At 34.5% G+C, this 26,461-nt stretch overlaps 1 protein-coding gene across 1 annotated transcript; it reads right to left on the reverse strand.

Moving 5' to 3' along the window:
• Nucleotides 1–18,959: 18,959 nt before the first annotated feature.
• Nucleotides 18,960–21,885, reverse strand: LOC131080073 (G-type lectin S-receptor-like serine/threonine-protein kinase At2g19130). The gene has a single exon (XM_058018166.2). The coding sequence runs from the start codon at nt 21,707–21,709 to the stop codon at nt 19,253–19,255; it is 2,457 nt and encodes an 818-aa protein (XP_057874149.2). The 5' UTR covers nt 21,710–21,885; the 3' UTR covers nt 18,960–19,252.
• Nucleotides 21,886–26,461: the final 4,576 nt, after the last annotated feature.

Raw genomic sequence — 26,461 nt, forward strand, 5'->3', positions numbered from 1 at the left:
CTATTTCTACTTGGTTTTATAGCAAATTAAGGAGATAACACACATGAGACGTGTGCACTTTAATTATAATATAATATTATTATAAAGTGCATATGTAATAAAATAATAAAGTGAATTAAGTATAAAATAAAAATAATTAAAAAGTCAATAAATAATAAAATGTACCTAACCTCTTCTAGCAAGAATATTTTGAGGAGTTATGAAAAAGATAAATAGAAAAGGGTTATTTCCTCTTATGTTGAGTTGTGGAACCCAGGGGTTGTCCGCAGATTTGGACTTAGGGATCAATACCTCCCTTCGATCTGCATCACTCTGAAGGGTTGCATTGAGAGTGAGGAACACTCAGTTCTTCACATTGAGCTGATCAAGGTTTCATATCATATTTTGTGGTGGTTACTTCAGATTTTCATACTTCACCGATTTGATTCATTGATCATGGTGAATGCATCTTCTTGTGTTTGAAAGGAAACAATTTATCCTAAGAAAGAAGGTGATATTGTTGGTGGTATTTTGAAGGGGAATCAAATTAGATGTTGATGGTTTCAGAATGAAGCAAACTTAACCTCCCCACGATTTTGATTCACTCATCATCATTTGGCATCGATCTCCACATTGGAGGAAAGTGATATTCAGAAGCGAGGCGAACTTTTTGTGAAATTTTTTTTGAGCTTTAGTGATAGCTTCGGCCATATTCTCGGTATTGGATTAGACCAGACCTGTGCATTTACAACCCATCGATTTGGGGTATATCTTCAAGATTTGGCTTGGATTTTTATAGTGGAGTGTAGCGTCTTCCTCTAGCTTTGAGATCAATTAGTTTAGGAGGTGAATTGGATCCCTTTGTATGCAGTCACTGTGACATCTCAGATCTACCACTTGCAGCAGTAAGGGCGGCTTTGCACATAGTTCAATTTGGCACTTGGGAGGCTTGTTGTCAGTTGATATTGCTTACTTATTCACTGCAGTTATACCAGGTTCTAAATTGTCATATTTCTATTGCATTTTCAGTTAATTGAGAGAGTTTATAACAGTCATATTTCCTCAAACAAATATGAAAGTGTCCATGTCTATTTTGTCAATGTATTTGATGTAAATTGGCTAATGAAAATAAGCCTATTTTGCTTCATTTATAAAGGAGCTATAAGGTTGTCCCTCTTTATTTGATGCTTGCCAATTGTCTGACTTAATGACAGTCTGTTGTACCTTTTATTTCTGCATACGATTTAATGTCAGTGAAGTCCAAAGTTTAGTAATTGCGATTGCACTTTCATTCTAGATTGTAGCATCATGTTTAGCAAGTCATTGAATTGTTTGAACAAGAGTTTATAATGAGAAGACATATCTGAAGTATCTTGGACAAGTCTTATGTCAAGTGTTTGACGAATTTCCCTTAAGGGCCAAAGACTAAAAATTGATACCAGAATTGGTGAGGGTGAGTCTTTGGAAATTGTAATATCCCTCACCAATTCTGGTATCATTTTTCAGTCTTTGGTCCTTAAGGAAAATTCGTCAAACACTTGACATAAGACTGGTCCAAGATACTTCAGATATGTCTTGACATAAATCTGTTCAATGTTTCGATAGAAAAGACTTCGAAAGAATTGTGGGAAAAACTCTACTCAATGTATGAGATGGCTTCCGCATCCAATAGGGTATTCATTATGAAAAAATCATACAATCTGAAAATGGAAGAAGGTGGAATTGTCTCCAACCATCTTAATGAATTCAACACATTGGTTACCCAAATAATTTTTGTGGGTATTAGCTTGGATGACGAAATAAAGGCAATTTTTTTATTGTGTTCATTTCCGAATAGCTGGGAAGGAATTGTAATGGCAGTGAGCACCTTTGTGGCTGCCAAAAGTAAATTGAAGTTTGATGATGTAGCAGCCACACTCCTTAGTGAAGATATGCATAGGAAGAACCAAGAACCTTCCTCCGATGAAGCTCTAACTACTATTAGCAGAGGGAGACCTGGAAAGAGAGGAAAAGAGAGGAAAAGAGAACAATCAAAGAAGATCAAAATCCGCTAAGAGATCAAAATCTAGAGGCAAATTTGGAAATTGTTGGTTTTGTGGTAAGGCCAACGACACCAAAAGGAATTGGCATTCCTACAAGAAGGATCAAGAGAAGGTTAAAGACAACAAGGCTAATACGGCCTATGCCATAGATGACAGTGTTTTGGTTTTGACTACAAGTGAAACTACTTCAGATTCAAGGGTTATAGACTCCAAAGCTTCCTTTCATGCCACTCGGTGTAGAGAGGTCTTCTCTAATTATCAAGAAGGTCAGTTTGGTACTGTATATATGGGAGATAATAAAGCTTGTGAAATTATTGGTAAAGGGGATATTTCATTTCCATTGAAAGGAGGAGGTAAATGGTTTCTTAAAGATGTTCATCATGTTCCTAAACTAAAGAGAAATCTGATTTTTGTGAGTCAACTTTACTCACAAGGTTGTCATACTTTCTTCTTTGAGGATTCTTGGAAAGTAACGAAAGGTTCCATGGTTATTGCCAAGGGCAATAAATTTGGTACTCTTTATGTTTTAGAAAATTTTGGTGAAGTGGGAGCGGCTACACCACTTGTAGATGGTGACTCCAGAATTTGGCATCAAGGGCTCGACCATATGAGTAGGAAAGGCCTAGAAGTGATGATCAAAAGAGACCAATTACCCGGTCTGAAATCAGTAGATTTGGACTTTTGGCAACATTTTCTTTATGGCAAGCAGAAGTGGATCACCTTCTTGAAGATGGGTCGTGACAAGGATACGTCACCTTTGGAGCTCGTAAATTCGGATGTCTTTGGACCAACTGAGGTAACCTCTCTTGGAGGTGTGAATTATTTTGTAACCTTTCTTGATGATTGCACTAGGAAGGTTTGGATTTTCATGCTTACTAGGAAATTTGAAGTGTTTAGTAAATTCAAAATTTTTAAAGCTCTAGTTGAAAATCAGAGTGGATATAATATTAAGTGTTTGCAAACTTATAATGGTGGGGAATTCTATTCATTAGAGTTTGATACTTTCTGTGCAGATAATGGCATTCATGGAGTTAAAATTGTTTTGTTTACATCTCAAGAGAATGGAGTAGTGGAGAGGTTAAATAGAACGATTTTGGAGAAAGCACGATATATGCTTTCCAATGCTGGACTGGGTAAAGAGTTTTGGGTAGAGGCTTGCAATACAACGGTATATTTTATTAGTCGGATTCCATCATCTCGATTGAACTTTGGTATTCCAGAGGAAGAATGGCTGAGCAAAATAATTTCCTAGGGTCATCTTCATGTGTATGGTTGTGAAGCCTTCGCCCTTATCCCCAGAGAGAAACGAACCAAATTGGACTCCAAATCCAAGCACTGTGTTTTTATGGGATATGGTGAAGACCAATATAGGTTCAGATTATGGGATCCAATTGATAGAAAAATACTTTGTAGAAGAGATGTTTTTAACGAGACAGTGTTTCTAGGATTGAAGGAACATGAAAGGCCCATCACCGAATATATACCATTAGTAGATATAGTTAATAATGGTAATGTTGAAAAAAATTCTTCACAAGGTCATTCAATGCCTTCTGTTTCTCCCACCTCTGTTTTATCTCCCGCTCCTGTCTCTTCAACCTCCTCAACATCTCCAATATTATTTCCAGACAGTATTGATCATAATACCTCTAATAACGGTGAATTGTCAACTCAGTTTGTGCTTGAAGGGAGGGAAGTGACATCCATGCACTCCCCTTTCATCTCAAATTAACCTCGTGCTCACGCAAGAAGATTTGATTTGGGTGATGGCATGGTGGGCAATGGTTGTGAGCCGATCACTAACTCACGGGCTCATAGTGCGCTTTTCTCACCTTTGCTTGAGGTTACATGACCCTGTAATGATCTGCTACAGCCCCCGTGTACAACTTCTAACCTTGCGTCATTGGCAAGTAGAAGCATGGTCAAAGAGGTTGATGCTTTGTCACAGCTTATGTAGTATATATGTGATAATATTAATAATGCACCTAATTTCCAATCTATGTCAAGTTTGGTCAGGAAGGAGGTTGTTTCTCACTCACACAACCAAGGAAATGAGTATGATGCAGACATTTCTCATACATAGCCACAAACAAATGAGAATGGCAATATTAATAACCCTCATGTTTCTGATTTGCAAAGGCATACAAAGAATACCAAATTATATACTGGTAATTCTGCTAAGACCGGCACTATGGCGGTTTCAAACATGGTGCAATGGACACACAAAAATTGCAGGGTAAAAGTACAAAGTTGTGTCATACTTTTATAAAAGAAATAGTCAATGTTGATTCAACTTTTTAAATTAAATCAATAGAAAGTGAAATGTATGTTTTGAATTTTGAAATGACGTAAACTAATTAAATTTATATTTTTTTGTCTATTTTATGTTTGTAATTTTAACAAAAAATTAAAAAACTATTTGAATGTAGTTTTTATAAAGTAAATACTATAATTTAGTTGTCGATAAAGTGTTGAAATTGAAGTTACACAGGTTGTCACACTTTATTTCTTAATTATTTATCCAAATTAGAAAAGAATTATATCATCTTGGCATAGATTCTTTTCTCTACTACATCATTATTTTTTCAAAAAATTTAAATAAATTTTAGTATTTTTCTTTGACAAGATAATCAACCTTATATTTTAGTATTGATGACCTACTTTCAATAAAAATTAAAACTAGTTAAAATATTAAAAGATATATGTTTTGAAAATTCACTTATAGATCTATAAAAGGGTATTTTTACATTTAAAAAAATATATTATATGGGTGCTTTATTATTTAGTAGACATTTCCAATTGGAAAAGTTGTGGCTCATATATAACTTGGATATAATGAATCTATATAGACCATATGTTTGACTAAAATTAAGTTTTAGTTAAAATTACTTAAATTCATTTGTGTTGATAAGTTGGCTTGAAACGTGACATAGTTTTGTGCTTTTACCCTGCGTTACGGACAATACCCAGACTACTGAGAACATTTCTACACATGAGAGGCCTGTTCGACAGAGGAAAACTCTAGCCAAATTCATGGATTATGAAATATTGTTAGCTGAGTGCCCTGAATCTCTGATTGCTTATCAAACAAAGCTGATTAATTTTAAACAGGCTTGTAGTGATACTCATCATGATCGATGGATGTCAGCAATGCAAGAAAAAATGGATGCATTGATGGCAAATATTACCTAAGATTTGGTATCTCTTCTGCTTGATAGGAAACCTTTGAAGAATAGGTGGGTCTACAAATTGAAAGGGGAAGGAGGAGGTAACAAACAGTTTTGAGCTAGGTTGGTTGTGAAGGGGTATGATTAGAAGAAAGGAATCGATTTTGACGAAAAAAGTTCACCAGTTGTGAGAATGACTACAATTCGTACAGTCTTGAGTTTGGTTGTTGTGTTGTTACTTGAGCTTGAATATCTTGATGTGAAGACCCCATTCTTACATGGTTATATTGATGAGCAACTATATATGGAGTAGCCAGAAGGGTTTGCAAGACAGAGACAAGAACACCTTTATTACAGACTAAAGAGAAGCTTGTATGGGCTTAAGCAAGCCCCAAGACAATGGTATCTTAAGTTTGATAAATTTATGACTGAGCACAAGTTTATACATTGTGAATCTAATCCATGTGTCTATTTCAAAAAGCTTCCCAATGGTGAATTTTTTATACTTCTACTTTATGTTGATGACATGCTAGTGACCGACACAAGCATGAGGATTGTGATGGTATGATGAAAGAATAAGGATCCGGTCAACTACTGAGAGGGGGGGGTGAATCAGTAGATAAAAAACTATATAGACTTTCACCAATCTCAAAAATCAACCTCTCAAAACAAACTCTAAACTAACTAGTTTAAACACTGAACTTCAAATGCAATATTACTGACAAGTTAAACCGGTTGGCTGTTATAATAGAATAACAGTAAAACATCTTTGAAACTCACAAACCATTTAACTGAATCATTCAAATACTTTACTAACAGTAGTAAAACCATATTTCAGATTGTTGCCGGTTAACATAACATATCAAAGTGGATTTAGCAGTTAAGCAATTCAACCATAGTAAACATAACCACAAAAACATTCACCACTTGACACAATAATTTTGACGTGGAAACCCAAATGGGAAAAACCACAGTGGGGATGAATACCCACAAGTATTCTGAACTCTTCTGAAGTTCGCCCTATTAGGAGCCAAGCCTGTTAAAGCTTTACAAAAATCCTGTTAAGAACAGATCCTGTTAGGGACCACTCGGTTAAGGGATTGACTATAATGCCCTATTAGAAGCAATACCCTGTAAGGAGTAACCTCAATAGAGGGTTTGGAATCCAAGCTAATGGATCACCTGGTTAGAGGATTTGAATAACACTAAGTTTGTTAGAGCTTACCTGGTTAGGGGATTTTACTATTGTGATTGTTAGAAAACAACAGAGGTTTGCTGATCTATTTGAATAGCACTACACTTGCTTGTTTAGATCCTTTTCATGCTCCTATCTGCCTTTACACATACTGCAGATACATCATCTGGTTTGGCATCCACACTCTCTTACTCTCAACTACAAATTGCCAACTCTTCAACAAAACAACTCATCAACCTTATAAAAAAATCAATAGGTCAATAACACATCACAAACCTAATTCTCTCATAGAGATTACAAACAGATCGGTTCAAGTATGACCATTAGATTACATAACAATCATTGCACATCATTCAAGATAACCTCGACCGCTCCTTGATCACCGCTTCATCGAACACTATAACTCATCACAGGGTTTCCATTACATGCAATTAACTTGCTCATTCTCAAGACAAAAACCATTATCTCTACGCGCCAAAAACCATTTGAAACTCTTCTCATACAACATGCATACGTGTCATAATCATTACCGCTAATCATTAGATCATAAACCAATACAACCGATTCACCAAACTTCATCGGTTAGGGTTTGTCATATCAACAGGTAGGGTTTACCGGTTCACCTCTCCATTTCATAGCAATACCGGTTTCCTCCACAAACTCACCTACCGGTTGCAGTTCCCTTCACTAGCTCTTCCTACCTGTTAGAAAACAACATTATAATAACATCATTACCGGTTAATTGACATCAATGACAACATAACATTTCATTAATGCAATCTTCATGTAAATGCCAACAGATTGTTCGCGAGCTTAAGACTCGTTTGGCTAATAGATTTGCCATGAAAGATTTAGGGGCAGCAAAAAGAATCCTTGGGATGACCATTTCTCGAGACAGGAAGAACAGAGAAATCAGGTTGTCTCAACAATATTACATTGAAAAGGTTGTGGACAGATTTGGTATGACAGAAGCTTAGTGTGTAAGTATTCTTTTAGCTGCTCACTTTCATTTATCTTCTAAAATGTGTCCAAAAACACAAGAGGATTGGGAGTTCATGGAAGGCATTCCTTATAAATATGTTTTTGGGAGTATTATGTATGCTATGGTTTCCACTCGTCTGAATGTTGCTCATGCAGTGGGAGTGGTAAGCAGATTTATGTCCAATCCTAGTAACCACATTAGGAGGTAGTAAAATACATCTTACAATACCTAAAAGGCACTTCTGATTTTTGTTTGTGTTTTGGAAGGGATAAGGCATAGTTGCAAGGATTTACATATTCTGATCTTGGTGGGGATTTAGACAAACGAAGGTCTACCACTAGCTATGTCTTCACCTTTGTTGGGGCAGCTATTAGTTAGACTTCTAGATTGCAACATTCCGTTGCTCTCTCTTCCGCAGAGGTTGAGTATATGGCTCTTTCTGAAGGAGCAAGGGAGATGGTATGGTTGCAACTTTTTTTCAGAGAATTGGGATTGAAATAGTCTAATTTTGTTATGTTTTGTCACAGTAGTAGTGCCATTTTTATGGCTAAACATCATACGTCTCAGGGTCATTCTGAACATATTGATTTGCAACATCATTACATTCGACATGTGGTTGAGGAAGGCAAGTTACGAGTTGCAAAATTTGACACTATTTTGAATCCAACTGATGCTTTGACTAAGTCAGTCCTAAGAGACAAGTTCGAGTTCTGTCGGGCTTCTCACGGCATTGTGCAGACATGACATTAGAGGGATAAACAGGGGAAGTCTTCGTTGGCCTTCAAGTGGGAGTTTGTTGAGTTAGTGAAGCCCAACGGTCATGCCTTTTGGCTGTTTGTATACTTAAAAGGCTAGAGCTTATTTATATCAGCTTGTTGCTGATTATTTGTTGTTGTAAAACTGAGATTAATACAATAAGATTTCCCCTATTGAAAGTGGATGTAGCCAAATTGATAAACCACTATAAATCGTGTCTCTTTCTTTAGTTTGTCTTCTTTTCTTTAATTAAGATTTCTGCACTATTTTATTGGCATTCTTCAAACTTTCAAGAATATTATAAAGTTCACCATTTCATCTTTCAAATTTCATCATATTTGTTCAAGCACACATTTGTTTGAATGCTTCTGAAGTTATTATTCCCAAGATAAGCCTGTATTCATATTTGTTAAAAACAAAATCCATTCTATGCACATTGCGTAATCGTTGCATTTCATTTCTCGAAACGATATCTCTTTGAGGCATTCTGACTAACAAGTTCTTGTGCAATGTCAATTTTTCATATTATCTCATTTAGCATTGCCAGTTCTCCACAACAACATTGTCTATTTCAAAATGATGGAGACAGTTGCCATCTCTGTATGAGTTTAGGCGCAATGTATTTACTCAGAACAAACTCAAATAAAACAAATACAATTCCCAATCCTTTCATTGTGGTGACAGATAATTCGTTTTTCTTGTCCACCGCAGTGTTAAGTAGATGCATTGAATCTGAAAATACTCCATCATCTTCATTCACCATGCTAATTTCTTCAGCTATGCATGAACTTTAAAGCATTCTCAATAAATCCATTTCGTGCATAACCTGCAATCGTGGCATGTGATGAGACAAAGTTCTTTAGACAGCCTGTCAAACGCTTCACAGGCTTTAACCATGCTTTCCAAATATTGCATACATGTTCACCATGGCAATTGCAACTCGAACATCTGACAAAACTCCTCTGTTTGTAATGCTTTGCTGCATGTCCATAAACTTTACCAAAGCTCCCATATTGGCGCGGCAGGCCGCTGCAAAAATTGGGGATTTCGGCTTTACCTGCCATTTGCATTTGCTGAAAGTTTCTAAAACCCTTCTCAACGAATTCAACTTGAATTTATTCTGCAATCATGCACCCCATGAAACTACATTTGTTTGGGCATTCTGTCAAATAATTGCTATACATCGGCTATGCTTTCGTATTTTACATACATCTTTATAACAGCAGCTGCAACCTTAATTTCTATTTTGTGCCTATCACACAATCATTACATTCCATGTGGAGACATTCTGTTAAACAGTTGGTGCGTCTTCTCAATGCATCCACGTCTTGCATTCATAGGCAGCGTGAGGAGGGGTGCGGCGTTGTGGAATTCAGCTTTACGCCTGGTAATTGCATGTGCTTGAAATTTTCTAGAGCTTTATCAACAAGTCTATTTTGTGCTTATGCAACAACCACTCTATGCAATGAGACATCTTGCCAAACAAATCCGTACCTTACCTGAAATTATTGCATCTCCACGAGCTGTTATCTTCTTAAGGGATGGTTTATGTGCATTGGATGTGATCCCACATTTTGCAGGCATATCTACTATAGCATTTCCATGCTTCAGCATTCTATTTGAGCCTATTTCATCAAGGCATTTTGTCAAACTGTTTGCATGACGTGTCTCTGCATTCACATTCTACATGCATGCCGCCAGAGTAGTAGAAGTGTAATTTTTGCTTTACACCTGCGAATTGAGAACATTTTTAAAGGCTTTCTCAATAAACTGATTTTTGTGCGGATCTAAGATGGCGTCTCATGAAATCCAAGTTTCTTTGAGGCATTTTGTCAAACAATTCGCAGCCCTGCTTAACACGCCTGCTTCAAAGTTTCTAAAATCATTTCAATCTGTTTTGTGCATATCAGCGACCTTGTCGTTCTATGTGATGGCATCTCTTTGCAGTGTTATGCCAAACAGTTAAGGTGCGTTACATATAGGTTTCTTTTCTTCTCTTGTAAGAAGAGGAATTTGGAAGAAACCCCAGTAGGTTTAGAGATACAGGATTTTGAGCATTTTCTTTATATGATGTAGGGTATGCGACTGCAACATATATATAGATGAGGAGGTTTACTCAAGGTTGATATCATATCATTTTTTTTAATTTTTAATAAGATAGGAAAACAACACCAATTCAAGGTTTCAAAGATTGAGGTAAAAAATAATTAAGGGTGAAATTTTTGTGTCTTCTTGTTGGTTGGTAAAGATTATGATTGATTGTGATGATACACCTATTATGAGGGAACTTCAAACACTTGTGAATGGTAGAAGGTATAGCTTTCAAGAAAGAGAGTCAAGGATGTCTCAACTTCGCATAAAATTGGTCAGAGGTAGGGATAATATAAAAGGCAACATCTAAGCACTTAGTGCCAACCCCAACCAAAAGAGTGATAGAGCCTATAGTAGGACAAGTGAAACAATCATGTACCTTAATTATAACATCATATTTGTCATTTATTTTTTGATGGAATTGTTGTATAAAGAGATGTTCTTCAGTAATAACATTCACCATACATATTACATTAGTGAGCTCCCCTCATGAGATCTTTCCTTTAATCTTCACAATAATGTACAATGGTCAATTGGGTGCTTCAATAGTCTCCCTAGAATCAAAGGTGATGCATGGTTTAGGTTTAGGTTTGGGTTATTCAATAAGGTTCATAACATTGTTATATGTTATGCCCTCATCATTAGGAGTAATTTTGAGTGGCTTAGATTCAATGCCATTAGTAAAATGAGAAGGCAAAGAATTAGTAAATATTTGCAAATTTTGATTAGGAGGTGCCATGGATTTATTTCCTTTATCATTCACACCGTTCACGGATGTGGTATTGGAATCAATAAGGTCTTGGATCTTATGCCTCAATTTGTAACACATTTTAGTATCAAGGATGGCTTGACAATGGTATTGGCAAAAGGCTTTATGATTGAAAGAAGTTGGTAAAGGCTTAGAGGTATCTATAGGTTTAATGGGAGGAAGTTACAACATATTAACATTCATCAATCTAAGAATTAGAATATGTAAAGATTCAAAAAGTAGAGTTAATTATATTATAAAGATTGATGATAAAGGGGCCACACCTGGTATTGTGGTTGCCACTTGTGTATTAATGTGATTGGAAGAGTAATCATTGATCTTGATGAAACCTTTGTTTTTCTTTTGGAACTTTTGGAATGATCAATTGAATCCATTGAAGAAGAGGATTCAAACTAGCTCACTTAAAGTTGATAGTTATGAAGCACTGCATGCAATTGTATGAAAGATGAAAACTTAGAAAATAGAAGCTTATCTCTAATATCCTTTTGCAAATTAATAATGAAAATTCTTTGGACATCAGCATCAAGCACAAGATAAGCAATTGTGAATGCAAATGTTTATATCTACCAATGAGTTCAGTCACTTTTTCGTTAACTCCCTGCTTACAATGAATCAAATTGGTCAAAGTAATTTTAGGACCAATATTATTTTGAAATTGTTGAATGAATGCATTAGCCAACTGTTGTTCAAAGAAGTGATAGAATAAGGAGGCAAAGAGCAATGCCATTGCAAATATTTATCTCTAAAAGTGTGAGCAAATATTTTCTCCATTAGTCTATGATCGTGGGAGAAATCACTACACAAGGTTTGAAATGTTTTCACATGAGTCAAGGGGTCACCTTTGTAAGGAAACTTGCAGCCAAAAATCAACAAAATAATTCAATATAATTCAATTGAGAAATCAACAAAATAATCACTTAGAATCCATATGAAAAGAATAGACAACATACCCATCAAATTTGACACAAGATATACCCTAGGAAAACTCTTATGAGGGAAAAACCCAACCTCCAAAAGCATCTATGATCCATGTATTATCAACAATGCACAATTAAAAATACAACCATGAAAGCTTTCAAAACCCCATGCATCAACAAGCAAGTAACCACACATCACATACCATGCTTCCAACCTACACAAATGCTAAACCTGGCTTACCCAAACAATTACCCTTGTGGTTGCTTTTATAGACACAAGCTCCCACAAAACCACTAAGTGGTATTACATCAAAACCATGTGCTAATACCATGGGCTAACTACCCCACTTACCCCACATCTAATATTGGGTATTCTAAATCTTCAAAAGCCTATAAGTTATATGGTGTAAGTTAACAAGAAATTTTTTATTGCACATAACATATTTTGTGAATCTTCCAAAAATGATGCTAATGTTGACTACTAATTAAATCAACTTGAAAATTTTTCCAAATCTTCTCCTTGGATAGAGAATCCTTATGAGATTTTTCACTTTGGGGAGGGGAGCCATCTCATTTTGAATCACCTTTGTTGGATTCACATATAACATCTATACCTCAAGTTGTCTCAACTCAAGCTAATTTATTGCTAGATTTGCAAGAGGAATCACCCTTTCATGATGATATTCCCTCTATTGATAAACTTGGAATTTCAAAACCATTAGCCACCCATGAAGCTTCTAATCAAGAAATGGAAGCACTTTTGGTCCAACCCCAATCTTCCCATAAGTGGGCAAAACAAGTCCGAAAAACATTAAAAGATTTAAGGCCTAATAAAATAGGTAAAACAAGCATGAGAAGTTCTTACAAAGCAACCTGCCAATAGGCTCAGTCTAATATTGCAAGTAAGTTGGAGTCTATTGATGAACTCAATCTCATAATATACTTAAAACCAACTTCCTATAAAGAATCTAAGAATATTGCAGTATGGAAGCAAGCTATGCAAAATGAGTATGATGCACTTTTGAAAAATGGCACATGGGAATATTCAGATCCAGATTATGCAAGTGATTTGGAAGATGAAAAATCTACATCTAGTTTCTTAATGCATCTTGGGTTTAATGTCATTTCTTAGAAATCTAGAAAGCAACCAGTCCCAACTCTCTCCTCTGCAAAAGTTGAATATGTGGCAGCCTCTGAAGCAACTTGATAAATCTTATGGCTTCAAAGAATTCTTAAAGATTTGTAGGCACCGCAAGTTTCATCCACATCACTCTTTGTGGACAATCAATCTGATATCGAAATGGCTAAAAATCTAGTCTTTGACGATCGAACCAAACACATTAACACCAAGTTTCATTTGATTCGACACCATGTGAAAGATGACACTATCCAACTCAAATATTGTCCTACTACAGCTCAACATGCAGATATTCTTACCAAAGAACTAGGCAAAGAAAAATTTGAGAAATTTAGGACAATGTTTGGTTTAATCCCTTCAGATTAAGAGGGGATGTTAGTGAACAATCATTTGTTTTTTTTGTCTTTGTTTAGTTTTGGCAGTTTTTGTGCAATAGTTTTAACTATTTCAAATTGATCTTTGCCCTCTCTTTTATGCATTATTCTTTATAACATTAGAGATTGAATAATGCACAATTTGTTCCTTGTTATTTTCTATTATATGTCTGTTCAATTCCTCTATTGCCAAAAACGTGACGGGAAAACGTTGTTTGGCATTTCAACAACTGAAACATGTTTCCCCGTTGTGAACGACCGTCTCCAAACTGCCAGCATGTTTCTAGCGGCATCAGTTCTAACAATCATAAAATATAAAAAGAACAGGAAAGTTCAATATCAATTTTCTAACAATTACACTAAATGATATTAACTTTTCGTAATACAAACGCTGGCACGTTAGAACTAATAAGAAAATGGGGAGTTAACCACTGGTTTATTTAATGATTAAGTTCCAATTGCCGGAGTTATCTATTAATTCTTAATTTTTATGTTTTTATTGATGATTAAATTATTTTTCATGTGTGCATTATTTTTTAATTTTTTTGCTATTTGGACATCATAAGCATGGAATTTTTCAAAAATAGTTTAGATTATATTTAACCATGTATTAATAAAAGGCGAGATGGAGACTGTGTTTTTGTGGACCGAGGCGAGATGGAGATGAAAGGCAAAAGAAAGAAACACGGCCAATTCCGTGGACGCTCTTAAATATGTTTTAATATCTCGTAAGCTTGGATTTTTGTTTTTTCTGCTTCCAAGCTATAGCTATAATAGATATAGCTTATGTCAATGCAAGATAGGTGATCCGAATTATGGATTCGAATGACAACGCCTGAGTGAGAACCTGCGGTATTGTAAATTCTATTTACAAGAACCAGAAAGCATAGAATTGAAGCAAGCCAAAAAGTAATCTATTCCATTCGAAAATCCAACATATAGAAGTTCATGAGATTCCAAGGGTCACAGAAACCTCTTGAGAATCGAAGTCCAACAATCACATTTGTTCATTACATAATAAAATCTAAAAACTACGAAATTTTCAAAAAAACTATATGAAATTTTATCCTAACTTCAACTAGGCATAACTTTCTGCTCGGGACTCGAAATTTTATCCTAACTTCAACTAGGCATAACTTTCTAATCAATAGGGCACCTCTGTTTTTAGCAGTTATGGATAGACAAAGTGTGGTTTTACAATTCCCATGCTTATTAGGATCATATAGTATGTTGGTGACTAGTAGATAGTGCCATATAGGGCACATAGTTACTGAAGACATGATATGATCTGCGTATGCAGAATTTTGTATCTTTTATTTTAATCATCAATATAATAGTGTTGTGGTTGGTGATTATTATTGTCATTACGTTTCTCGTTTCTTATTTCTAGTAACATAATTCACCTTTATATTTAAAACTATTTACATTTCAAGTTGCTATAATACATTTTCAGGCTGCTCTATTTGCAATTTTATAAATCTCTTCTAAATTGACATCTTCCACAAACTTCTCTTATTTAGTTTCCAACCATAAGAATTCTAAAAAAAATGTTCCCTACATATGAAAGATTAGAAAAATTGAGAGATGACCCCATACTGCAGCGGTTAGCTGAAAGCCTGCTATATGAAAAGTGTTAAATTAAAATCTAAAACATTGTAAAAAAAAGAAAAAGAAAAGACAGACTAAACAGACTCAAATAAGATCGTTTATTGTTTATATGGATCAAAGCCACGTACTATCATTTATAGCCCTTTCAAACTACAATGCTGGAAAATCTATGCACGAGATAGAAAATTTGAAGTAAATTTCTTATCTTCATTTTCTTCCACACATTGTTCTGTTTTAGATGAGCACGGTATTGGAATGTGGTCCCCAAACATTAACTACCCTTCACGCAATAAAATATCTTTCCACATTTCCACCACAAATGTCTTTGTACGATGCCAGACTTTCGAGCGGGTCAGAAATGGGTTTTAATAATTTAAAATTGGAAGCTTGGGATGCTGTAAGCATGGCATCAGAAGATTACGTTTCTTTGACGCAATTCACATGCCTATTTGAACACCCGATGTTCATACTTTGACACATGACTTAGTTTTACTGGCATAGAGAATGGGAGTCAAGGTTGCTAATTTGTCTTACAAGTTTATAAAGTCATTTCAACCAATTCATTTTGTGCAAACTAGTAGTGGTTATAGCTAGTTTCGTGTATTCATATATTTTAAATGGTATATTGGATTTCGACAAAAAAAAATTGTTGTCTTTGTATTCAACTTAATTGGTTATAGCTTCTCGGTAGTAACGATACACACTATGGGATCAGTTATGCACACATGGGTCAAAAAGTACACATTTCAAAGAGTTGCTTGATACCTACTTACTACACAGAGGGGGGTTTTAAGACAATATTTGAGACAATTTTTGAGTGAATTGTCTTAATTTGAGACAAAACAAATGTCCTAGTAGTTGTGGACAAATGTCCTAGTAGTTGTGCACAAATGGGCCAATTATGGATCAAAAAAGCTAAAATGTGATTGGTTTTTGGTACATGAGAAACTTATTAATGAGCTTTTTTCATTATCATTTTTCTGGCTCCTTTAAAACTAGTAATTGGGGGGTTGGGTGCACAAGGAGTGATTGGTTATTGGAACACGATCCACTATTGGTGCTCTTCCCTATCTGCATGCATTTGGGGTTCGAAGTATTTTTTAATTTTGCACAAATGCGCTTGTTGTGGTATTTGATATTTATCAAATTCCAAAACCCCTTTTCCTAGCTTTTGTATTTGCATTTTGGGGCCCAGCCTTGGAATCAATATTTGGAATTTGTATTTTGGGGTTCAGCTTTGGAATGTATATTTGTAATTTTATTTTGTTTTCTTGTATTTTGAGGTTCAATCTTAAAATGTTTTCAACATTTTCTTGTAAAATAAATAAAAACAACACTACAATTTAATTTAAAAAATTAATGTGTCAAATATTAATTTATATTAAATTATAAATTTAAATATAGATTGAATATATACATATAAATTCATACATATGCATATATAATTTTCATTTCACAAAAAAATGCGTGTATTTTGAAAATTTGTATCATCAATTACATATTTTATGGAAAAAAATTTTAATCTCTAATACTTAGACCTGATATTAGATTGGAATTGAATTATCGCTGAATTTCGATGTTATGAAAAACATAAGCTCATTTGAAATTTTACCAAGGCACACTAAGAATTCAAGCAATCGAACACAATGTTTGTAAGACAATAATGTGCAACTAGGTGTGACCAAAATGAGATATGACGATAAGGTGAGCAAAAATCAACCAACACAACAAGTTATGATGCAAAGCTCACAAAAAAGTGCAACAAAGTGAATGCAACGAGATGACAAAATTATGCATCAACAAAGTGTGACAATTATGTCAACAAATTTTGAACAAAAGAAAAATGTGACACAATTATAACAAGTTAAAATAATACAGCAAGACAAATGTGAAGAAAAACTATAATTATTTTTGTAAAGGTAATTGTTCAAGTATAATGTGACTAGATGCATAAGAACAAAAAAAATGCAACTCGACAAGACTTAAAAAAAGAAGGGTCCCCAATTTGACAATGATTAAGGGTGAGTTATAACCCTAAACAACAAAGTGTTTTTTTTCTTTTAAGAGAGTTGAAGTATGAAACTTCCTTGACTCCAAGTTAGACCCATTTGTCAATTTCGTACTAATTGATACTCTTGATCCAAAATAATTTTTAATTTCTCTATATATTTTCTTTAATGATCATTTGTTAACCTGAAACTTGTTTTGAAATAATATCTCCTAGGTTAAATAGAAACTTGTTTTGAAATAATATCTTCTAGTTTAATATAATAGCATGTAAGTTAATTAGAAACAATCTAATTTGATAGGTGTATAGGCTTGGGATGATTGAAAAGAACATTTAATTAAAGAGACATAATTCTAAGTGTGGTTTTGTTTAATCAAAGAATCCCACGTGTGACCTTGTTCAAAATAGGAAAACTGATATAAATTAGAATAGTTCTAGAATACCACAACTAATAATTCTAAAATATAAGCTATTTCTTTTAAGATTTTGTTAGCTTATATACAAAATAAAGAAAATTAAACATCAATATAACATATTTTAAAACAAGACCCAAAATAAATGGAAAAAAGAATCATGTACATATAGAAAGATAGCACCATACATCCCTAAAAATAGTCTATTGAATTTCAAGCTAAAGCCTCTCCCTTCTTTAATAAATTGTGCTATATCCTTTAAAAATATCTTTACCTAAAAATGACATGATGTAGCCTAAACTTATGCCTTTTAAGAGGAAAGGGCCATGTGCTGATAGACAAGCTATTAAAGGAATTATTGAATTGTTTGCACTTCTTCCTTTTGTATTAATTTTCTTTTATTACAAGAAAAGTTAGTATAAAAAATATGATCAAAGAAAATAGAATAATTAGATACTAATGATTATTATGATTAAAAAAATAGTAATGGAAAAAAGCAATCAATCTTCCATAAAATATCATGAATAATTAAAAAAAAATGTTTCTTTTTGTCATCATTATTTAGGTAGATAATATAATAGATACAAAGTTTCATATTTCATTAAACATAATATAAATTTACATATAAAATAAAAATTTCATATAATTTTATAATTATCAAAAAGATAACATCAATTAGAAAATCAAAACCTCTTTTTTAAAAATAAAGAACGTAACTCCAAACAAATAAAACTATCATATCATATAAATTTATGATTGAAAAATAACACCCTCAAATAATTTGATAAAATAATATATACATAAATATATTATACATATTAAACATGGTAATTTAAAAGGCAATGATTATTTTCCATATAAAATGACATCTGATTAAAAACACAAATTTGCATAACATGGATATTTTTCAACGGATTTTTTGCATTTTTACAGCATTAAAAAGGCAGATTAAGAGAATCAAAAGAGTAGAAATCGCATAAAAATCTGTTGTCATTTACAGATTTTATATTTTTTATCAGATACTGTTTTATATGAAGAATAAACAGCTCCAATTTAAAATATATATTAAAAATCAAATAATAATAAAAAAGTTATCAATTAAATTTCTATTTTAAATATATACTTCACAGATCTGAAAGAAAATCTCCACAATAAAAATCTAGGAGTCTTAACAATTTGATGGAACCCCTTAGAAACTCTAGCAATTCTAAAGCCGATTCTGCTCTTAGATTTTAAGAAGGAAAAGTCGTGATGTACAAAACATTTTTTAACCAATTTATCATTGCAGAGAAACCATTCGAAATTTAACACAGAAAAAAAAAGAAAGAAATATTTTAATGTCCATGAAACTTATCAAAGTCTATAAAAAAAAAAATATTTAACTTACGCTATGCTAATAGACTACTCAAATACCAGTGATGCCCATGCAACTTAAAATTTCTTAACGAATTCATCGTTGCAGAAAAACCATTTAAATTTCAACACAATTTAGCTTAGAAACATATGCAAATTGACTACTCAAATTACTAAAGCAATAATCACTAAATTCATTTATACAGTATGCCCTCCTTCCAAACTGTAAGATATTTCTGTATACTTGAATCTACAAAAGAACATCGAAGCAGCTGGGACACAAATGACAACAGTCAACGGAGTATTTACTCTTGCATTTATGAGAAACTACCAGAATAGACAGAGAGCACGGACAAAATACAAGTGGTATAGAAGTTGCAGAAGATTATAGACTAAGCATGGACAAAATACAAGTGGTATAGAAGCTGCAGAAGATTATAGTTTAACAAGTGATTATGTGACCTCACTGAGCATAAACAACTTCAGTTTCCATTTTAGTCGCTTTTACAGGATGATTGCTAACCAGCACTTGTGGGGGCCTCTCATATTGTTCCACGCCACCCTCTGATTTGCCTTCCAAACTCCGAACAACTTGGGCCATGCTCGGCCTCTCATTCTCATCCTTTTCAATGCACTGAATGCTTACCACAGCTGCTCTTCTCACCTCTTCGGCATCTGCCTTGTCTGCAATCCTTTCATCCACAATACCGATTGTATTTCCCTTGTGAATTTGAGTTGCTGCCCAAGTAGGAAAGTAGTGCTGAGATTCCTGCACGCTCAAGTCACTATTTCGTCGGCCTGAGATTATTTCGAGCAGGGTCATGCCGAAGCTGTATACATCCGCCTTCACTGTTATGGGCACGCCTGACAGCCACTCGGGAGCTAAATACCCTCTTGTTCCTCTTGTTGTCGTCAACACTCTGCTGAAATCTCTACCAACAAGCTTTGCCAATCCAAAATCAGCCACTTTTGGAGAGAAATCCGCGTCTAGAAGAATATTTTCTGGCTTGATATCGCAATGGATGATGCGATCCCTGCATTCTTCGTGGAGATAAAGTAACCCTTTTGCAGTGCCTAAAGCGATTCCAAATCTAGTATTCCAGTCCAAAACCTTGTCTGCTTCTTTGGACCTGCGGGACAAGAAATTGTTGAGAGACCCGTTTTGCATGTACTCATAAACAAGCATTCTTTCAGATCTGTCTACACAGAATCCCCGGAGCCTCACCAAATTCACATGATGTATGTTTCCAATTGTGCTTATTTCCGCACGGAATTGCTTTTCTGCTTGAGCTGAACCCTCCAATCTTTTCACGGCTACAAGGGTTTTATCTGGCAGAGTTCCTTTGAAGACAGAGCCAAAGGCTCCCTTTCCCAACTTTTGGGCAAAATTGTTGGTCGCAATTTTCATCTCTTTGTAGGTGAATGTGCTGAGCGATGTTGATGCGTCGTTATTATTGTCTTCCTCAAGCAGCGTTCGACGCTTGCGCTGAATAAACCATGCAACAATGAAGAGAGTACTCAAAACAGCAAGACCCAAAGGAATTGAAATGGAGAGCACAACTACTCTGCTGCTGCTACTATCTGCGTCAGGTGACAACTGTGGCACATCAGAAGCAGCCAATCGAATGAATGAGGACTGACCACCTGATGAATTAGCCTGCATGCTGAACAGATCGCCAAACCACAATTTACAAACGGCAGAATTTGAATCAGTGAAAGCAAAGGCCGTGCAGGAACAATTGTTTAGACAAGCAGTTTTACACCCTTGTAGAGACTCTTGGGTATTTTGAGAAGCCACTCCATCATATGATAACGACATATTACTGAATTGAAGGAAACCATCTGTGGTGCCACTTGCACTGCCATTGATGGAGGAGCAGTTTAATGGAGTACGCCGAACACAACCGCTTAACCACCACTGCTGAGAACGCCAGGCAGTAGCGTTTCTTGGCTGGAAGCCTTGCGGACAGCTGCATGACTGAATATTTGCTTGGGCAAGACAAACTCCATAAGCACCGCATACGCCATACACCTCGCAATTTGTATGGGGAGAATTATAAACCAGGTTCCAGCTTTTATTATTTACTAAAAAGTAGAATGATAGCTGACCATTCCAGTTGAGAATTTCCCTCCCCATTATCGTTAAACTAGCTTCCGGTGTAAGCCCATATGAGTAGTACATTTCTGTCGGAGAAACCACTACGAATTCCTGCCTAAATGTGGTATCAGATATTGCCTGTGGCATGGTGGCAAAATATCTACCAGTCCATTCTCCCGAGCTATAATATGAAACACCATTTTTATACTGCAGCATAAAGTCTGTCTCTCCTGGAGATGGATTCAATTGGAGAAAGAAAGGCCCAGGCGCTGGATCTACCAGACTCTTCCAAGAGTACAATTTCAAGCCTTTCGAAAGCTTCATGGTAGGCATAAAATGATCTGTGGGATTTTCGAAGCTCTCCCACACAGTCTGAGAACTGTTTTGGGTATCTATAAGAACAAAATTACCAGTGTCCAGCATGGAAGCCCTAGATGCCTTCGCTTTCTGAGTATCATTACTTGACCAAATGACTTTTCCTTGCAAATCAGAGAGAGTGAGATAACCAGATGTAGAGAGAGAGAAAACGCCGGGCATGCTTGTGATGGGAGTTTCTCTGTTAGCCACCCAAATGATGGTTTTGTCAAGTATCTGGGCATACCAGATGCCAACATACCAGTTGTTGGTTCCATTGGGACTGAAAAACCCCAATTCAAAAGTGCCATTCTTTGAAATGATGGTCTGGTTTTCCCTCAGAGAAGTCCCCAGAGAGAGGGTGTCTCCAGCAGCAACAAATAAATGGCAACTACGCTGGAGAGTAAGCACAGCAAGACCTAAAATGAAGCAGTTGAATGGTAAATGATCCTTGAGGAACCAGTTCATTTTCTTTCGGCTATTATTTCTCTCCCTCTCCAGAAATGAATGTATCTGGTAACAAAAGCTGTGATCTTTGATAGTTTTTAATGAGATATTAAATAGGCCACCGCACACACGTTTCTGACTTGAAAGATCGCCTGGTTTTAATGGTCAGTAGATTTTATTGAGTCCTGGTCAAATTAAGATCATAAATGGAAGCTTCCACCCAAGCCCACTTTTTATTACTTTTGATTGCTGAGCTGAGTTCAGGTAAACGAGTCATGATCTTGAAATCTAAAACAAAGAAGAAAGAAATTATATTTTAACCAATACATATTCCTATGAGTCATTTTTATGCATGCTCTATGATTTCAGAGCTTAATTTGTATCTTTGTAGAAAATGGGAGACTAATCCTAGTCAATATTCAATAAAGAGTTACCATTCAACTGTAAAGAGTGCCTTAATATTGTATATATTTATGGTGTGAGAAATTTGATTATGTTTTAAAAATATATATTTTTATGAATTGTACGAAGAATTTCATATGAGTGTTAAGAATGTAATCTTTATTTTATTATTAAATTTTACACTACATTTATTTCTTTTTATATTTTTAGACTTTGAGATGGGATTTATTAATCTATGATATATCTATAAATAAAAGTATAAGACGTGTCTTAGTTTTCATCTTATGTGAGACATTCAAACAACATTTTAATTTAAAATTTCACTTTCTAATACTTTAAAAAAAAAATCCATAAAAAAATTAAAGATGATTTAAGTTAACTGTTTTTGACATTTTATGTGAAGATTCTAACTATACCTTAATAAAACAAATGTCTCATTTTAAATATTTGTTAATAAATTAATTTTTATATATTATTTAATTTGTAATAAGTAATATTTTCTAATATCAAATGGTTGAATTAGACATAACATTAGATAATATTTTTTTAAACATAGATCATTAATACTAATACCTAGGACATGTATATTTATTATTTTATGTTGCATGTTTTATTTCTTGTTAATTGTTAGTTTATATTAAATATAATATAGACATGTAGTTCTTTATATTGCATATTTTTTTTCAAGTATTTAAATTATTATCATTATTATTGTTAGCATAATAACATCAACATGGAGGGTGGACATTATTTTATTTTATTTTTGCATATTTTATACTCTTTTTTTTTTTCATGTGTGTCAAACAAACACCCTTATGTATGGTAAAAAAATATTTTCACTAGAAAATAAAAAATAAATATAAAAAATATTACAATTTTTTTTTCTTTGAAAGCCTACTCCAATTACTACATTGGTTTTCATAAATATATCCTAAATGTGAGGCCCCACCTGTAGGTGGTTTAGAAACTTGATGCGACTTAAGATACTTGCCTTGATTTCAATGATGTGGACATTTGGTTTGTGATTAGATTATGATTATGGTTATGTTGCATGTGTATATTAGTCTCGTCATTCTTCTAGAATCTTATATACTTGTGATAAAAATTGAAAATGTTGTATGGCTTAATTCTTATGCAACATTAATCTAGAATTTTGCAAACATCTTTAAATGAATAGGGTGCAATAATTCTACCTTTGGTGAACAAAGCAAGTGGAAACACTTTATGCCATGTAGTGAATATGAATTCTAAGGATTGTGATTTCTTTTGTATGTTTTATAATTGATTGACCACTATGGAGATTTTATGATGCATTGGATCTTATTAAAATATGCTAACACTTTTGCAAGTGAAATTGTGTTCAAGCATATGGACCATGCTAGCTTTCTTGTCAACAATTCCTAGCAGTATGTTAAAAAACAAACAGTAGAGGTATGAAAATGTGTATGCATAAAGTTGTAATTGTGATAATGTAAAAATATTGTGGTTCCTCAATATTATATAGTTAATGGTGTCAAAGGTATAACTTAGAACAAGTTTTCACCCACATTCATGAGGTGTATATACTCTTTGAGGATTTGGACATGGACAACATCTTAAAGATTTCAAGGTCTTTATAAAATTTTAATCTGTTAATGGATTTATATCTTATCCTTAGTGTTAGAGTACTTTGTATGATCATTGCAAAGAAATGATTGAGATATAGTATGCTTAAGTACTTTTCTAATAAGCATAATATTATGTGAAAATAAATAGATTAATTAGAGATACATAGTTCACAATAAATTTATTTAAAAATTGGATTCCAGCTTTATTAGAGCTCTAGAATGCAACCTCTAGTATATCTCTACCAAGTGATTAATATCATTATGTAGAATCACCATAGTTTGAATATAAGGCACACACCTCTTCAACTAGAGAATGATCCATGGTGAAGTTACAATAGAGATTGGTTTAAATAATTTCTTGACTTTAAAATTAATATCCTTGTAATAATACTATTAGTATTTAAAATTGTGTACCTATTTTATTATTATTTCAAATACTTATTACTATCCATGATCATTTCTACCTAATATAATGGTAGAATAAATGCACATGCTTAGCTATATATGCAATAAACAGCCTTGGGGACATTGTTCCAAGGCTACCCTTGCATTGTAAATATATACTTCAACTATCTCATATTAATTAACAACCCAATATGTCCATGAATAAAAATAGATATTATGCATAAACTCTTTCATATTTTATTTCACCGAAGAGATGGATTCCTCCCTATCATGTAACTACTAGGTATATCAGATGTTTCAAAGGATAGAAACTATGCTGGACTCTTGGCGATAATTTAATACTTAGGCAATATGATATATGATTTATATACATGTCTCATGAAAATGGTAATCATATTATAGTACCTATTAAAGCAATGCAATAAATTTCTAACCACAATTTTGATTAATCAGACCTATCTATGTCAACTTTTCTGCAATAGTTGCCTAGCAATATTTATTGGAGACTAGTATAACCATGATGAATTCATTGTGGGTAGTGGTGGTATGGTTGGTTACTTGGTGGGTAGGTGTTATAGGAGACAACCTAAAATTAATAGGCATGGTACAAGATCATGACCTTTTGTCATCACACATCATACCTAAGATTTGCCTTGCCTTAATTCTTCATCTACTATGACCCTTGGAGCTAGGAGATAGGAGAGACGTTGAACTTTAGGGGAGACAACTTCCACATGAAACATAAGAGACAGATAGCTTAAATCACACACACTAAGCTTTAATTTCTCGACTTAAAAATATTAAAAACTCAAAATTGATTGATATTATCTAGACTTAATATGTTGCTGACAACTATGCAAACTTTAACAGAAGATGGACGTGAAAAGAAAAGGGAAGGAAAGATATTGACTATCCTACAACCTTAGCATTGGAAGAGGACATATATCTTCCAAGCTTCTTGTTAACGATTAACACACCTAGACTATGCTTTCACATTTGCATACATGTGTTCATATAACTCGCATCAAAGCTCCCATTTCTGCACAAACCAAGAAGACAGTGAAGAAGAATTTGTTAGGGTTTCAAGCAAATCTGAAGCAAATATGAACTAACAATTATATACAGATTTAAATACAAAAGATAAAGAAATAAAATAGGACACAGATAACACAGAGATTTAACGTGGTTCACCCAGAATGGGTTACGTCCACCATACACAACCGTCCAATCTTTCTTATTATCCAGCAAAAACAATACATCAACCTTACAATGCCTTAAGCATCTCGGCTGCTTATAACATGCGTTTTTATGGCAACAAACAAAGTCGGCCTTTTTAGGGTTTTATTACAATGTCGGTTTTCATCAATGAAAAAATGGTAAAAAAAATTTTCTTGGGGGTTGCCGCCCCTGAACCCCCGCTTTTCTTGGGGGCTACCGCCCCTGAACCCCTACCCAAAGGCCTGGCCTAGCCTTAGACCCTAGTGAGGATACGTGCTAAGTGTACAATACTTTGTTGATCAGTCACCACATTTCAACAATCTCCCACTTGGAGACTGATACTACATGACACCACTGTACATGCAACATCCGCTGGATAAAACACTAGGATTTGACTGGTATAAATCCCACAATTATCAATCAAGAAAACCAACAGAAACTGATGAAGAAATCAGCTTCTCCTGTGGAACTACCTTTTTGGACATATCGGCAAGATTCTCACTTGTGTGAATCTTCTCAAGTCATAACTGTCCCTCCTCCAAAATAGTCTGGATGAAGTGGTACCTGAGCTGAATGTGCTTTGTCCTTGAATGAAAAGAAAAGTTCTTTGCAAGATGAATGGCACTCTGGCTATCAGTATACAATGGGCTATCCTCTTGTGTCTGACCCAATTCCTTCAGAAAAATTGCAACCAAATCATCTCCTTGCTGGCTTCTATAGCAGCAACATACTCAACTTTAGTGATTGAAAGTGCAACAACCTTTTGCAGCCTAGAAATCCAACTGACTGTAGTTCCCCCTATAGTAAAAACATACCCTGTAGTACTCCTTCGTGAATCAATATCACCCGCTAGATCAGAGTCAACAAATTCACTCAGAGTAGCATTAGATCCTTTGAAACATAATGTCTTCGTAGTAGTTCCTTTCAAATACCGAAGAATCCATTTCACAGCATTCCAATGTTCCATACCCGGATTACTCATAAACCTGCTCACAACTCCCACTGCATGTGCAATATCTGGCCTTGTGCATACCATTGCATACATCAGACTACCAACAGCTGATGAATACGGGATTTTAGACATTTTACTAACCTCTTCCTGTGCCTTTGGGCACATCTCCTTAGTCAATTTGAAATGACT

Source organism: Cryptomeria japonica, chromosome 6, assembly GCF_030272615.1.
Source record: "Cryptomeria japonica chromosome 6, Sugi_1.0, whole genome shotgun sequence".
Lineage (NCBI taxonomy): Eukaryota > Viridiplantae > Streptophyta > Pinopsida > Cupressales > Cupressaceae > Cryptomeria > Cryptomeria japonica.

Coding starts and splice junctions, on each gene's coding strand:
- LOC131080073 (XM_058018166.2), bottom strand. CDS start 21,709: ATGAACTGGTTCCTCAAGGATCATTTACCATTCAACTGCTTCATTTTA.